Below are 15,522 nucleotides of genomic sequence, written 5' to 3'. Positions count from 1 at the left end.
CACACGACTGGAATGTTAGCCCCCATAAAAAGTGAATCCTCAACTTCAATATCTTCATAAGAAGCATAAGCTCAAGTTTACAAAAGTATGAAAAAGTGGACAGTAGAAATTTGGAAACTGGTGATTTGGAGCGATGAGACAACAGTCAATAGACTAGGCTCTGGTTGTTGCAAATAGGTCTGGAAGTAACAATGTATAAAGGGATCAACAAATTGTAGAAACTGTCAAATTCGGTAGAGAAAACCTGATGATATGGGGTTGTTTCACGGCAATAGATGTTGGATACTTGACCAGGATCGTACGCAAAATAGTTGCAAGTCAAATTTATGTAGAAAATAGACAAGATGGTCTATAAAATGAAGTCAGTCTTATGTTCGAAGCTGTAGTGAGTGGATGGTGAGATATGGAGTCTGAACGTCAAAAGTTCAAAATATTGTTACCCTTGTTACCCTTTGGCTAATGAGGGATCAGAACAGGAGAAAGAGAAGATTTGTCTAATATGGTATGTTACAAAGTTTATTATATTCATGTATAGTATTGATTTTATGGAAAAAAAATGTAAACATTGGTTACTCTTTATGCCCCTGGCCTCAAGCAAAAAGAAAATTGTAAGAACTCTCATGGTCAGTCACTCACTGTGAGTCCCCCTGAATCTAAAATCTCCTCTTCCTAGTGCTGCCACAGCAATGTAATAGTCTCTCAGATGTATCTGGTTCTGGTGGGCTTAAATTATCCCAGAGCCAACACTGGAAGAGGCAGAGCAATGGTACTGGAGAGAAAGGCCAGAAATATCAGAAATCTGGCATTGCGTCTATTGGCTTATTGGGTAGCTAGCTATTTTTTTGTTTTTACAGTCCTAGCCACAGGACAGCAAAAAAAAACAAAAAAAAAACCTATGCAGTCAGGCATACATGGGATTACAGGGCGGGGTGGGCGCCAGCAGAGCTAAGTCAATAGTATCTGTTGGACTTCGTAGTTGCGAAGGTAATTCCTCTGCCCCACTGGCCATACAGTAGCTGCGTGGTTTGCCTTCATTGGAGGTACACTGAATTTGGCATTTATTTCATAGTGCCACTATATCAGTAGCTTACCATAGCAATAACTGCAGCTCCTGCTCCAGCCAAAGCAACAATAAAGAGATGGAAAGTCATGTTAAGCTATAAAAAAAAAAGACAAAATAGACACATCAGAAATTAAATAGCACATACAAATATAGAAACATAACATGGTTTTAAAACAATAAGTATTAATTTGTAATAGTGCCTCTGATGCACTTTAAATGGCGTATCCACCTTTAAACACTGTGGTTTGTACTGAATTAAGGACTAATATTTATTGTGCTGGAGTCACCCAGCCGTATGACTTAGGGTACGCTCACAGTATGCTCACATGAGCGTATGAAACAGATGAGTGCAATGCGAGAAAATCTTGCACTTGGATCAATGTTAGTCAATGAAGCAGAGCATTTCGTCAGCTTTTTCTCATCCAGATTCTGTAGGAGAGAAAAGTCACAGTATGCTGCTATTATCTGTGAGAGCACTCTCACCCACACCCATACAAGTCTATGGGTGCGAGTGAAATATCGGACTGCACTAGCATGATATCCAAGGGCAATGCGATAATCGCATCATCTGACAATGGAAGAGATGGGAGATTAGTCTCGCCTTCTCCTGCGCAGCTGCAGGATCAGGTCACAGTCACCTGACACTCAGCTCACGCTGGCAGCACAGCGGGAGCCGAGGGTCATTAGTACTCGCATTGGATGCTATACATTTGTGTGAATACAGCCTAAGACTAAAATTGCATCACAATAATCGGACTGGCCGTCAGGTCTCCTATCCTGAGCGCGCTAGATGCATACAAATATATGCTGTCACGCTTTGGTCAGGAGAACAGACGACCAGTCCAGGCAGTGTGATGCGATCCTCGTCCAAGTCCTATGACCGTGTGACTCCAGCCTAAATTTATCTCTACAGTACGGACCACTATATTTTTCTGAACCAGCTTCAAGTTATCTATATTGACAAAATCCTACATGATGAAATAGTGAATGCCTGCAATCACCACTAGTTGGAGCTAAGGAGATTACTGTATACTGATATATTATGGAGTTCAATATGTCAACGGTTATCATATTGCTCTCGAGCCACTAATGAACTCAATTCATTTTAATGATAAAAGGTAAAACGTAGCTCCAAAATCCAATATTTGATAGGGTGACAATATATGTTTAACATTGTGAGTAGTCTTTTTTTCATTTGTCATCACATAATAATTGAAAGATAACAGAGAGTAATAGATTGAGGGTTTCCAAGCCGCGCCAATGACGATCAAGTTAAGCCATTAGATTAATGTTCCTTTATTCCAATTACAGGTCTACGCGTTTCGGAAGGCACCCCTTCCTTCTTCAGGACCAGATAGCAAGAAAAACATTTGATGTTTTTCTTGCTATCTGGTCCTGAAGAAGGAAGGGGTGCCTTCCGAAACGTGTAGACCTGTAATTGGAATAAAGGAACATTAATCTAATGGCTTAACTTGATCGTCATTGGCGCGGCTTGGAAACCCTCAATCTATTACTCTCTGTTATCTGCCAAAAACCGAGGGACCGCTGCTGTGACTCTGCATTATTCACACACATGCTGTTATAGGAGTTGTGACTGTCACAACCCCTATAGGTGAGTAGTATCTCCCTACTTTTCTCTCCCATTGTTATTTGGGTAAGACCCTATTGCGCTTCTTTCCTCCACAGTCTTTTATCGATAATAATTGAAAGGGTTGTCCATATACTGGATAATTACCTTCCTAAATGCTAAAGTGTCCCAGATAAAATTAAAAAAAAAAAAACAAACCCAGATACCTCCTGGAAAAGTGCCATTCCAGCCACGTTGGTGCTCTCTCGCCAAAGTCATGGGACATTGTTGTCACATATACACTAAAATACTGCAGACTTCATGGTTCCTCCTGAAGGAAGTGAGAAGACAGCAACGGTCAACTGCTATTGAGTAAGTCACATGACCACTGCAGCCAATCAGTGACAACTAAACGACTGCAGCTTTAACACTTCAGTCAGATGGAACTGTCAGGACTACAGTCTATTCAATAGGCGTGGATTGACTGCAGCAGTCACCTGACTTAATGTCACACAACCACTTGGAGAGACAGCAGTGACATTACTGGAATGGCAGCGATCCAAGGAGGTGAATGTGTTGTTTTTTTTTTGGGGGGGGGGGTTTATAGAGAACTTTAGCTTTTCATTAGGGGTTGGCCAGAATTGGACAACCCTTTACATTTAAAGGACCCCCAATAAAAGGAAAAAGTTTGTAATGAATCAGAGATGCCATGTAACGTCCAGGCAAGCAACCTTATTACAATGAATTATGGGCTCATTAGTAGGAGATTGTTTGTTTGACTACAGTAAAGCTAAGAATTTTACATTTTTCAGAGATGGTAATATTTCTAGAAGTCTCGGAGATCACTTATAGGAAATATCGACTACATACTCTAATCCTAGCTTTTAATTTCCCTGCTTTATTAAGTCAGTGTTTGCACACAGTGCTATGGTTTAGTAATGGTGACTATTGTCAATCAGCACTACGGCCTTAAGAAAAGAATCAAGAGTAAAATGTATGTGTGTATTACTTACTTCAGTAGATTCACACATCCTTAGGAAGGTTTCAGATGGGGTACACAATTTCTTCTCCTCACCAATAGTAACAATACCTAAAAAGTGAACATAGTAAATATAAGAGAACTTGTGTTTTCTAGTAAAAGTAGAAAATACAGACACATTCTTAAAGTTTTCAAAGGGAGGCATTAAAACAAGTGATGCATGCAGCCACTGAATGAGCCCTTCTACTTATTTTACTCACTTATATAGCACTATTAGTTCCATAGCAAGTTATAGATGTGATCATCACTGTCCCCTATCAGTTGGTCTTTGCAGTGTGGGAGGAAACCAGAGAATCTGGATGACGCCCACACATACACGGGGAGATCATACAAACTCCTTGCCGATGTTGTCCTTAGTGGGCTGTGAACCCAGGACCCCAGAGCTTCTAGTCCAAAAGGCGAAAGTAGCAAAATCATTTGCAGAAACTGCAGGATCAAAGAGGAGTCTAATTGATTCATTTGACTAGAATAGCTAAAGATGTTCCTCCTAAACCACCCCAGCGATATTCCAGTTTTTGTTTTTGTTTTTTCTTCTTCTTCCAAGAGCCATAATTTTTTTTATTTTTTTTTCTGTCAATATTGCTGTATGAGAGCTTGTATTTTGTGGGGCGAGTTGTACTTTTGAATGATATCATTAGTTTTACCATATAGTGAACTGAAAAAGTGGAAAAAAATTCCAAGTACAGTGAAATTGTAAAAGAAAAAAAAAAGCAATTGCACGATTGGTTTTTGGGTTTTTCATTTACCATATTCACTATATGGTAAAAACTGACCTGGAATTATGAGTACCTGGGTCAGTATGAGTTGGTAGCTACCAAACATGTATAGTTTTACTTTTTTATCTAAGTGGTAAAAAACATTTCAGAAGTTTGTCCCCAAAAAAATTGTGCTTTTGTCACCATTTTCTGAGACCCTTAGCATTTTCATTATTTGTGATCTGTGGCTCAGTAACTTTTTTTTTTTTTTTTTGCGTCTTGAGCTGACATTTTAAATTACCGTATACCATTTTTGAGTAGATGCAATATTTTGAACACCAACATTTTGGCATTTGGAATCTGGATTTTTTTTTTTCTCACTATGCAGTCTACCGATCAGATTAATTGATTTTATATTTTGATAGATCAAGCATTTCTGAACTCTACAATACCAAATATGTGTTATTTTTGTTTTTGTTTTTTTATTGCTTTATTCTCAATGGGGCAATAGGGGGGGTGTTTTTTATTTTTATATTTTTTTTTTAACTTATTTTACTAGTATGCTCATCTCTTGTGAGTGCCAACGCTCTGCTGGCATTCACAGGAAATGAGTCATAACATCGACAGGGGCCATAACCTGACCACACGCTGTCGTGGCAACACATTGACGCCCCATGATTGTGTGAGTGCAGTCCCCGTTGGAGTGTGTTAGATCACACTGTCAGAATTTGAATATGCAATACAGGAAAGCACTGTTTTCTTGTGCTGGATGTCAAATATGGTTGGACTAAGCCACCAGAGTACCAGTAGGCAATGGGCTGCTGAAGACTTCATTTGATAAGCTGTAAACTAATTTTATGGTGGATGCACAAATAACCTATGTGGACATGCACATCTTCTTTGTAGAACATGAGCAGCCATAATCATGTTATCTGATAGATTCAAAGACCTTCTGACAGAGCAGCATTGCTAGAGGGTCACTGACTCTACTCTGATGACCCCATTCTCTCTGCCCCATGATGCCTTAAGTGTCTCTGGAGTCTTCGAAGATTTCTTCTCAGTCCAACACTGATGACAAGATTTGGTGATTGAATCATTTCGTTGACACTAGTAGCGGGAGAGCACTAAAATGCTTGTTACGCTATTTGAGCTGGTCAGATAATCGGGAGAGCTCGACGCAAGTAACAAGCATTATGGAAAGTCAATATGGCCTTCTTGGGTCTCCGCCTACATACAGCCAAACATAAATAGAGCATTTCTGATGGGAAGGAAGGTGGGGTTTCTGTTTTTGTTTTGTTTTGTTTTGTTTTTTTTTTGGTCACACTACTTCAGATGCCGTTTTATCCAGTGGGAAATCCATTCATAGACTGCAAATGGCTCTTCCTGGGGTGCCTGCACACATCATTCAGTGAAGCAAACCTGTGCATTATAGTCGTGGTTCCATGGATGAAATATTAGAGCACCTGCGATACTCAGCTGAGCTCCACGAGCACCCCGATGCTCGATCGAGTAATGAGCAGGGCCGAGCACGCTAGCGAGCTAGTTGAGTTGACACTATTATTATTAGTATTTATTTATAGAGCACCATTGATTCCATGGTGCTGTACATGAAAAGGGGTTACATATTGAATACATATACAAATTACAATAGACAGACTGGTACAGAGGGAAGAAGACCCTGCTCTTGCGGGCTTACATTCTATAGGTTTTGGGGAGAAGAGAGTAGGTGGGGTGTTGGTTGAGCGGCAATTCCGGCATGGTGGTGAGGCAGTAGCTGTGATGAAGCAGTGGGGTCATTGGAGATTATAGGCATTTCTGAACAGATAAGTTTTCAAGTTCCGTTTGAAGCTTGCAAGTGAAGCAGATAATCTGACGTGTTGAGGCAGCAAATTCCAGAAGACAAGGGATGCTCAGGAGAGGTCTTGGAGGCGGTTGCATGAGGAGCGAATGGGAGAGGAGAGAAGGAGATCTTGGGAGGACTGGAGATTTCGTGTCAGAGTGTAGTGGGAGATTAGTCTGGAGATATACAGAGGCGAGAGATTATGGACTGCTTTTTAGGTCAGTGTTAAGGCCACGTCTCACTAAGCAACATCGCTGCTGAGGCACAACTTTTGTGACGCAACAGCGATGTTGCTAGCGATGTTGCTGTGTGTGACATCCAGCAACAACCTGGCCCCTGCTGTGAGGTCGCTGGTTGTTGCTGAATGTCCTGGACCATTTTTTAGTTGTTGCTCTCCCGCTGTGAAGCACACATCGCTGTGAGTGACAGCGAGAGAGCAACAACTGAATGTGCAGTGAGCAGAAAGCCGGCTTCTGCGGACGCTGGTAACCAATGTAAATATCAGGTAACCAAGAAGCCCTTTCCTTGGTTACCTGATATTTACCTTCATTACCAGCGTCCGCCGCTCTCACGCTGTCAGTGCCGGCTCCCTGCTCCCTGCACACATAGCCAGACTACAGATCGGGTAATTAACCCGATGTGTACTCTGGCTAGGAGTGCAGGGAGCCAGCACTAAGCAATGTGCGCTGGTAACCAAGGTAAATATCGGGTTTGTTACCCGATGTTTACCTTAGTTACCAAGTGCAGCATCGCTTCCACGCGTCGCTGCTGGCTGGGGGCTGGTCACTGGTTGCTGGTCAGATCTGCCTGTTTGAAAGCTCACCAGCAACCCGTGTAGCGACGCTCCAGCGATCCCTGCCAGGTCAGGTTGCTGGTGGGATCGCTGGAGCGTCGCTTTAGTGTGACGGTACCTTTAGTAGTTTGAATTGGATACGGTGGAGGATTGGGAGCCAATGGAGGGATTTGCAGAGGGGAGAAGTGGGGTGGTATTGAGGAGCGAGGTGGATCAGTCGGGCAGCAGAATTAAGGATGGATTGGAGAGGTGCGAGAGTGTTAGTAGGGAGGCCACAGAGGAGGATGTTGCAGCAATCGAGGCAGGAGATTGAGGGCATGCACTAGCATTTTTGTAGATTGAGAATTAATGAAAAGACTAATTCTGGAAATATTTTTGAGTTGAAGACTCCTGAGGTGGTGAGGGATTGGATGTGTGGTATGAAGGACTAGGCAGAGTCAAACTTTGGGTACTGGGGAGAGCATGATATTATTTATTGTAATAGAACAGGTAGGGAGTGTGAGATGGAGGAAATATTAGTTCAGTTTTGGCCATATTGAGCTTGAGGAAGTGAGAGGAGAAGGAAGATATTATTATTATTATTATTATTATAGCGCCATCAATTCCATGGCGCTTTACATGTGAAAGGGGTGTACATAATAGGGACAAGTACAATAATCATAAACAATACAAGACACAGACAGGTACAGGAGGAGAGAGGTCGATATATATAGGATATGGCCGATAGACACTCTGGGACAGCAGAGATGTGACGTCTGGGCCAGAGAGGTAGATCTGAGTGTCATCAGCATATAGGTGGTACTGGAAGCCATGGGACTTTGAGATGTCCTAGGCTAAATGTATAGATAGAAAAAAGAAAGGGTCCCAGCACAGAGCCTTGAGGGACAGCAACAGAGAGAGGGCGGGATGAAGAGGTTGTGTGGGAGTGGGAGACACTAAAAGTGCGGTTAGAAAGGTATGAAGAGATCTAAGAGAGGCCAAGGGAAGAGAGGATCTGTAATACGAGGGAGTTGTCAACAGTGTCAAAGGCTGAGGATAGGTCTAGAACTAGGAGTATAGTGAAGTGGCCGCTAGCTTTGGCAGTAAGTAATTTGTGATTTTAGTCAGGGCAGTTTCAAGAGAATGATGTGGACGGAAGCCGGACTGTAGGTTGTCAAACAAAGTTATATGAGAGGTGGGAGGAAATTTCAGCATGGACGTGCTGTTGGAGGAGTTTTTAAGTGAACGGGAGTAGTGATATGAGGCGATAGCTGGTAGTCGTGGTTAGGTCGAGGGAAGGTTTCTTTAGGATGGGTGTGACTGTTGCATGTTTAAAAGCAGAAGGGAAGGTACCAGAGGTTAAAGATAGGTTGAAATGATGGGTTAAGGCTGGAATAAGCATAGTGATGAGACACTAAGGCGGGCTTTGCACACTACGACATCGCAGGTGCGATGTCGGTGGGGTCAAATTGAAAGTGACGCACATCCGGCATCGCATGCGACATCGTAGTGTGTAAAGCCTAGATGATACGATTAACGAGCGTAAATTCGTCGTAATCGTATCATCGGTGCAGCGTCGGCATAATCCATAATTACGCCGACGCGACGGTCCGATGTTGTTCCTCGTTCCTGCGGCAGCACACATCGCTGTGTGTGAAGTCGCAGGAGCGAGGAACATCTCCTACTGGTGTCACCGCGGCTTCCGTAGGATATGCGGAAGGAAGGAGGTGGGCGGGATGTTTACATCCTGCTCATCTCTGCCCCTCCGCCGCTATTGGCCGCCTGCCGTGTGACGACGCTATGACGCCGCACGACCCGCCCCCTTAGGAAGGAGGCGGGTCGCCGGCCAGAGCGACGGTCGCAGGGCAGGTGAGTGCATGTGAAGCTGGCGTAGCGATAATTTTCGCTACGCCAACTATCACACGATATCGTACCTGCGACGGGAGCGGGGACTATCGCGTGCGACATCGCAGCATCGGCTTGCGATGTCGCAACGTGCAAAGCCGCCCTAAGACCATAAGTGGGTATTCGAGCTATTGTTTCAATAGACAGACTTCTGTGATGATGACTGAGTAGGACTATTGATCTGCATATGTGGTGCCCCAGGGAATGATAGTACTTATATGAGATCTCGGTGGCGGTGCAAGCAAACAGTGGGGAAAGAGGGAGGAAGGTAAAAGATCTGCAAGGTCTCTGCACTTGTGGCTCATATGCATAAAAATTGACAGATTGCTAGAAAAAGGGCAGGGATTTTAAAACTAAAGTATGGATGTAATCAATAGTTTGGGGACTTAAAACCTGCTGACAGGTTCTTTAGTGCCCCTGAAGCCATCAGGAGCTACAGTGAAATGCATCCTTTCAGAGATGCAGGGCCTGTCCCCAGGGACCCAGAAGACCAGTGCCGGTAACACCAAAACACATAAATAATACCTGTTTTTTCCTTCCCCAAAGGCTGGTGACAGACTAGGGTTGGACCCAATGGATGGCCACCCGGGGGTGGAGCTGATCCAGTCCACTAGACGACAACCAGGGAGGAGGAGTCAGACAGTCAGTAAGTGGAAGTGAAAGGAGACTTGTACCGCCCCGTGCTCGGCTGTAGCCAAGCCGATCGGATCCGGGCTCATTTGGTGGATGGCTCGAGCGCCTACAGACCCGGGGGTTACGTCGCTCTGCAAGGGAGTTTCTGGCGATCTCGATGGGGGGGTGGTTAGGTAGGTGCACGGCCGGAGCCGTGTTTGAGTTCGTGACGCCACTCATGGGACGTGTTGAAAGTGTAGACACCACCGCTGCAGTTACGGGGGCACCCGGGGAAGATGGTCGTGCAGCAAGATGTTAACCCCTCCGTGGGCAGGGATGGTGGCCCCGGGGCCCGTTTTGGGAGAGTAGTGGCCGGGCGGTGCAGGATGGCGCGCGGCCCGGATGGCACTGTTGTACTCACGATTATTGACACATACAAGTCTCTGGTAAACAAAGTTGATGGTGGTCGGTGCCCGCAGCCGGCTGCGTCTGGTCCCCCACCCGGGTTGGTGGTCTTGGCCTTTCTCCTGCACCGTGTTGTGTTTGTGTAGACTGCCTGTGCCTCAGCAATGGGAGTCCACTCCCCGGCTATGTATGTGTCGGTGGAGTCTGTTTGCCCGCAGACGCTGGCCTGTGGGATCTCTTTGCCTGTGCGGTGACTTTCTATCCCCCTCGGTTGGCTGTTGTCTTCAGTCGGGACTTGGGATGGGAATGGACCTAAAGTCCAGACCTCAATCAGTAAATTCGATGTGGTCCAGTGGCTTCTGGGCCTCGTTCCGGGTCTGAGTACCCCCCTGGTGCTCCGGTTTCCAGTCGGTTCCCCGGTTCGGTACCGGCAGGCCACTACCCTGTTCCGGCCCCTTACGGTTCCACCTGGCCGTCTTCCTGGCTCCTGCAGGCTAAGGCCACCGCCTGCCTTCTAGCCAAGGTGTGCGGGCTACGACCGCCACACCTGTCAGTTTCCGCTGCAGACCTGTCACCACAGGCCTACTGCACTCTCCTCCTCTCAACTCCAACTGACCACTGTTGACTGTCAACTAGCGACTGCCACTGACAACTGCCTACTGATGTGATGCCCTGGACTAGCCAGGTAGTCACAAACATACCAACACACACACACCCACCCACCCTAGGCAGTTACAGCAGCCAAACACAAAACCCTTGTTGCCTCCCTCCAGAGTCTGATGTCCACACCAGGTGGGGCGGAGCCAGGCGGTTGGCCCCACCCACCGAGGAGTTCACAGGCCTGGAGGCGCGAAAAGTGTCAGTTTGAGTTTGGAGGTGAAAGTGAGAGGAGTGAACACTTGGGTGTCTGGGTTGGAGCCCAGACACTAACAGCAAGGTTGGTAGACGGTGGTGGCCGTCTGCAGGAGTTAGTGGAACTCCGCAGAGCCGTAAGGACCGGGTCGGGCGTCGGCCCACCGGTACTGGACCGGGGAACGGAGTGAAGCTAAGCACACAGGCAGGGTCATCGGACCCCGACCAGGCTTGAAGCCGCCGTCAATAGTCAAATCTGAATGTGACAGGAACCCCAGGGGTTTCTCAACTACTAAAGTACCGATTGTAGGCAACCATCCACCCAGAGAGGATATACAGCCACCGCCACAGGCTAGAGAGCCAAGGGCCAGCGCCTGCGGGCAAAATGGGCTCCTACGGCACCTATACGCCGGGGAGCGGACTACCGGTGGGCAACCACAGGAGTCAAGAACATTTTCAAAGGTGCAGAGAAAGACATCCACCATCAGCCGTCCGGGGAGAGCACAACAACAACACTGCAGCCGGCTGCGGGACCCATCCATCTGGCCGTTTTGGTTTACCAGAGACTCTGTCAGTGATTGTCTGAGTGAGTACACCAGTGCCGCGCTGTCCCTGCAACCCTGCACCCCAGCCATCCGGCCTCCCCATTACACCATCGGGCCCCGGGATCACCAACCCCTGCCCACGGAGGGGACAACATCTCAGCTGCACCCTAGCATCTCTCCCGGGATCCCCGTTACCAGCAGCGGTGGTGCCATTATCACCACGACTCGTGGGTGGCGTCACGAACAATCTCCCTAACCAAACCACCCCCTTTCACTCACGGGTGAGAAGCGTTGCTCGAGTCCCCGGGTCCGGTCCACCGCTCGAACCACCGAGCAGCAGCAGCAGAAGCCCCGGACCCAAGCGTGGCGAGCGCATCCCCTCCGCCCGCGACACTGACAACTACTGTTTCTCCTGCCTCAGGCCCTCTGGACTCCTCGGTGGGCGTGGCCAACCGCCTGGCTCCACCCCCTGGTGTTACCATTAACTTCTGAGGGAGGTGACTAGGTTTTAATGTGGTTGGCTGCTGTTATCTCTTTAGGAGACAGGTGTTGTGCGGGGCCTTTCTGTCACTACCTGGCTAGTCCAGGGCGTCACAGACCGACGTAACCGTGCTGACGGGAGTGTGCAACAGAGATCTGTCAGGCGCAGGCGTGTAGTTGCCAAAGGAGTACGGTGGAGTACTCTCGGAACCATAGCACTGACTGGGTACAGAGCCCTAGCTCAGGCAAATGCTCCAGGCAGACCTGATAAAATCTGCACAGTGAGGGGACCATCCAGGACCTCACTGACCATAGTCCGGGGGCACCAGCAGTGACTGGAGAACCAGGGACCGGAACATAACACCGACCCTAATGGGTTCAAACTGCCTGCCATACAGACTAAAGACAAAGATTACCAGGATGGGATCCCCAGATGCTCCTAGCCACACGGACCCTACAACTAAAGACAGGTGCAGGGGAAAGAAGCCACCGGGTTACCACACCGGCACTGGGACTAAGGGGACCAGTGGTCAGGACTAGCCTTCTTCGGGTTGCCAGCCATAACAACTCTGAGTAAAGGAACCAGTTACACTGCAATCCCTTGTCTGGCCTACCTTCTTTCCGTGTCTAACTCCATCACCTACCCCCTGGGGCCCGGCCCCATTTCCGAAGGGCCCAACATCCAGGCTGCCATTAACATCAGCCTTAGCGACGAGAGACTGTGCAGTGGCGGCTCCATCTACCTAGCTGCAACCCGCAAGTGGCATCACGACAAAACGTTTATTACTATTTTTCTGTATATAACCCCTTGCAAGCGACCCCCAGGGTCATGGAACAGGGCAACGGCCACACAGTGACCTGTCCCGTAAATATACGGCCCGAGACAGAGTACCCCATAGCCCTGGGGTAAGTCAGTTGCCCTTAAAATATAAAGTAACATCAAATCAGACAGAACAATATACATACACTACAATCTATGCACTATATAAAACTCTACTTATTCCTCAATGATGCCTGTGACAAGTGTAACGCTTTTATCCTGCCCTGCGGTGATATACTGTGGTGCAGCTTGCCTCGCTATAAAAATATATCTCCTGCAAGAATGTGTAATCATCTGTTAGAAATAAAATCCATCTATATCTGAAATGAACAAAGGAGTTATAATAATGTTCACAAGAACTCCTGACCTTAAAACTAAATCAACAAAGACAACTGCACTCTGACACCAGAGAAGAGAAATATGCTTCAGCCATTATGAAGGGACGCTGGACTGGAGCGCCGGAAAGAAAAAGCTCAGCCGTGACCTAAACTATTGACGAAGACATATTAAAGAAGAATGGAGAGGACTATTAACTGTCATTATGTGCTATATGGTAGCTATTCCGGATTCTTGAGATAGTGTTGTTTACGAACTACTAAAATAATTCATTTATTATTTAGGATTTTTTTCAGATTGTGGATAATGAGATATTCTGACAAATTAACACATTAAATAACTATCTGTTTTATTCATGAGGATGAGTTGTGTAGGCTCTGCTTGCCGAAGTCGGATGAGCGGTTTTGTTTATTAATATTTAATGGCTCGGGTGGTAATCTGGAGAATCTGATAATCTGGTGTCTGTTTTTAGCACAGAAATGTAAAAGTCTGGGCATTTCATAAGATCAGTGGCTATTGCTGGAGATGTAGTGGTCTCATCATTTTCTAGGTTTTCTTCCTTCACCATTAGGGTGTGTTCACAAATAGCAGATATGTCTAAATTAGGTTTGCATAAATCCCTGCACAGGCTGCAGAAGTCACCCCAGATGTATGGAACACATTTTCAGTTGTAGAAATTTCAACTACAAGTCTGCCAACAAATCATTATGGTATGTTCACATGTCATGGATCTGCAGCAGAGATCCAAGGCTGACATGCATTTCTGGCCTAGAAATGTCATTAATATGTATGTGTGATTTAAAAGCAATCAGTCACCAGGTGTTGGCCACCTAACCAGTGCAGAATAATTTAGAGACAGATCCGGATTCCAAGGATGTGTCACTCACTGCGCTGCTTACTGCACATTTTACAAAATCACTATCAGCAGAATTTTATAATTAGAGGACTAGTAAACCTGATGCAACGTAGTCTAGCATATTCATGAACTGTGCATAACCCCACCCCCACCAATGATTGGCAGTTTTCTGTCTATGCACAGTGTACAAAGAAAGCTATTAATCAGTGAGTGGCCGGAGTTTTACAGAGGTCAAAATTGAGAGAATTCGTAGAGAACAATGGAATTTTATCAACAATGCAAGAAGAAGAACAGTAAGTGATAAATCACTGGAAGTAATGTCTCTGTCCATATATTGTGATGGTCTCAGGGTAGTATAAACTTGGTGACAGACTGAAACTTTGTAGGCGAGGGGCAGACAACAGGGTTTTTTCTCATTTGAGAAAATCAAATCAATTATGCTAATTCACTCTGATCAGTTTTTCTTCTAAGTGTGATCTGATTTTCTCAGATGCGACCACAAAGCAGACTCTGACACAAAGATAAACAAAGTCTCTGGGTGCCACTGCCCTCTTGGGGGAGCTCGTCCGGGTGTCAGTCTCCTGGTACTGCTGGATGGTCCGGAGCCTTCCTCCGTGCACAAAATAGAATGTTCTGGTGGCCCGTTGGCTTAAAGCTGTCCGGGACTCACTCCCTACTTGTTGGTAGTGGAGCTGTGCTCTCAGGGGCACACGCTTGGGATTTTTGCAGGCTGCATGGATTGGAGAGCCCTATCACCCTTGTTGCGCTAGTGCCCCCGATCTGAGCTTCTTGGGGACAGTACGTGAAGACACTATCCTCCACAGGCTAAATGCCGAGTTGCCGGAAGCTAGGGTCCTGTACCGCATTGTGCTTTCGGACCCTGGCCAGTTATTTGGCTTGAGATGCTGTCCGTCCTCCAAGACCAGGTCTAGGCACCCAGCCTCAATAACCTGCCACCGGGTCTCCGACTCCTCCAGTCACAGACCACCCTCTGTGACACAACAAACAACATACAGGAAGCCACTACTCCCTCGGCCCCTCGCTTCTTGAGGGCTAACACTCTTCTGATCACTTCACTCCCATCAGCCTACCCGACCCCTAGGTGGGCGGCCCTAGTCCATCTAGGCAGCCCACTGGTGTGTTTGACAGGGTGTGATGTGAGGTGGGGTTGGAAGTTGGATGTGGATGGAGGCAGTACCATAGGTTGGGAAACCGGGACCATGAGGGGTTGAGTCCTGCACCAACAGATAAAGAGGGTGCAGTACCCTGTGACACCCTGACTAGTTCAGGGGCGTCACAAATGCAACTCTGAGAGTCAAAACCAGGCTCTCATACTTGTGACCTCTGGCTCCATGAAACACTGGAGCTGCCGGCAGGTCACAAATCTCTGGAGACCGACCGGAGAAGAGGGGGAAAAAAATGAAGATACAGGAAGGAAGGGGAGTATAAGACACAAGTCAGAGGACTTAGGCCCCTTTGACACATTAGTTTTTTGCCGTCAGTCACAATCCATCAAATTTTGAAAAACTGATCTGACAACTGATACCGCCGAATTAGTTTTCTTTCTCGTCAACTTGTATTAGCAATGGATTGCGACAGATGGCCTCGTTTCATCCATCGTTCGATGGAACCATCGAAAATTGTTTGTCCGGCGGACGGAGACAACTGACAAAGTAAAGATTTTTTGTTTACGTTTTTTGTTTGGTAGAATGGAAGCCTATGGGCGCAGGATCCA

General features: G+C 46.6%; 1 protein-coding gene across 2 annotated transcripts in view; it reads right to left on the bottom strand.

Moving 5' to 3' along the window:
* The window catches only part of GPM6A (glycoprotein M6A), a 456,037-nt gene that overhangs the window by 26,390 nt on the left and 414,125 nt on the right, over window positions 1-15,522 (bottom strand). For both annotated transcript variants that reach the window (XM_075347193.1, XM_075347192.1), the window contains exons 5-6: window positions 3,644-3,720; window positions 1,092-1,157 (exon numbers count right to left, since the gene is read on the bottom strand). In XM_075347193.1, coding sequence (XP_075203308.1) covers window positions 1,092-1,157; window positions 3,644-3,720 — 143 coding nt within the window. The remainder of the gene's footprint in view (window positions 1-1,091; window positions 1,158-3,643; window positions 3,721-15,522) is intronic.

The sequence above is a fragment of the Anomaloglossus baeobatrachus genome, chromosome 1 (genome assembly GCF_048569485.1).
Source record: "Anomaloglossus baeobatrachus isolate aAnoBae1 chromosome 1, aAnoBae1.hap1, whole genome shotgun sequence".
In the NCBI taxonomy this organism is placed as follows: domain Eukaryota; kingdom Metazoa; phylum Chordata; class Amphibia; order Anura; family Aromobatidae; genus Anomaloglossus; species Anomaloglossus baeobatrachus.
The sequence above is the reverse complement of the archived record's forward strand: the minus strand, read 5'-3'. Positions and strand labels throughout refer to the sequence as shown.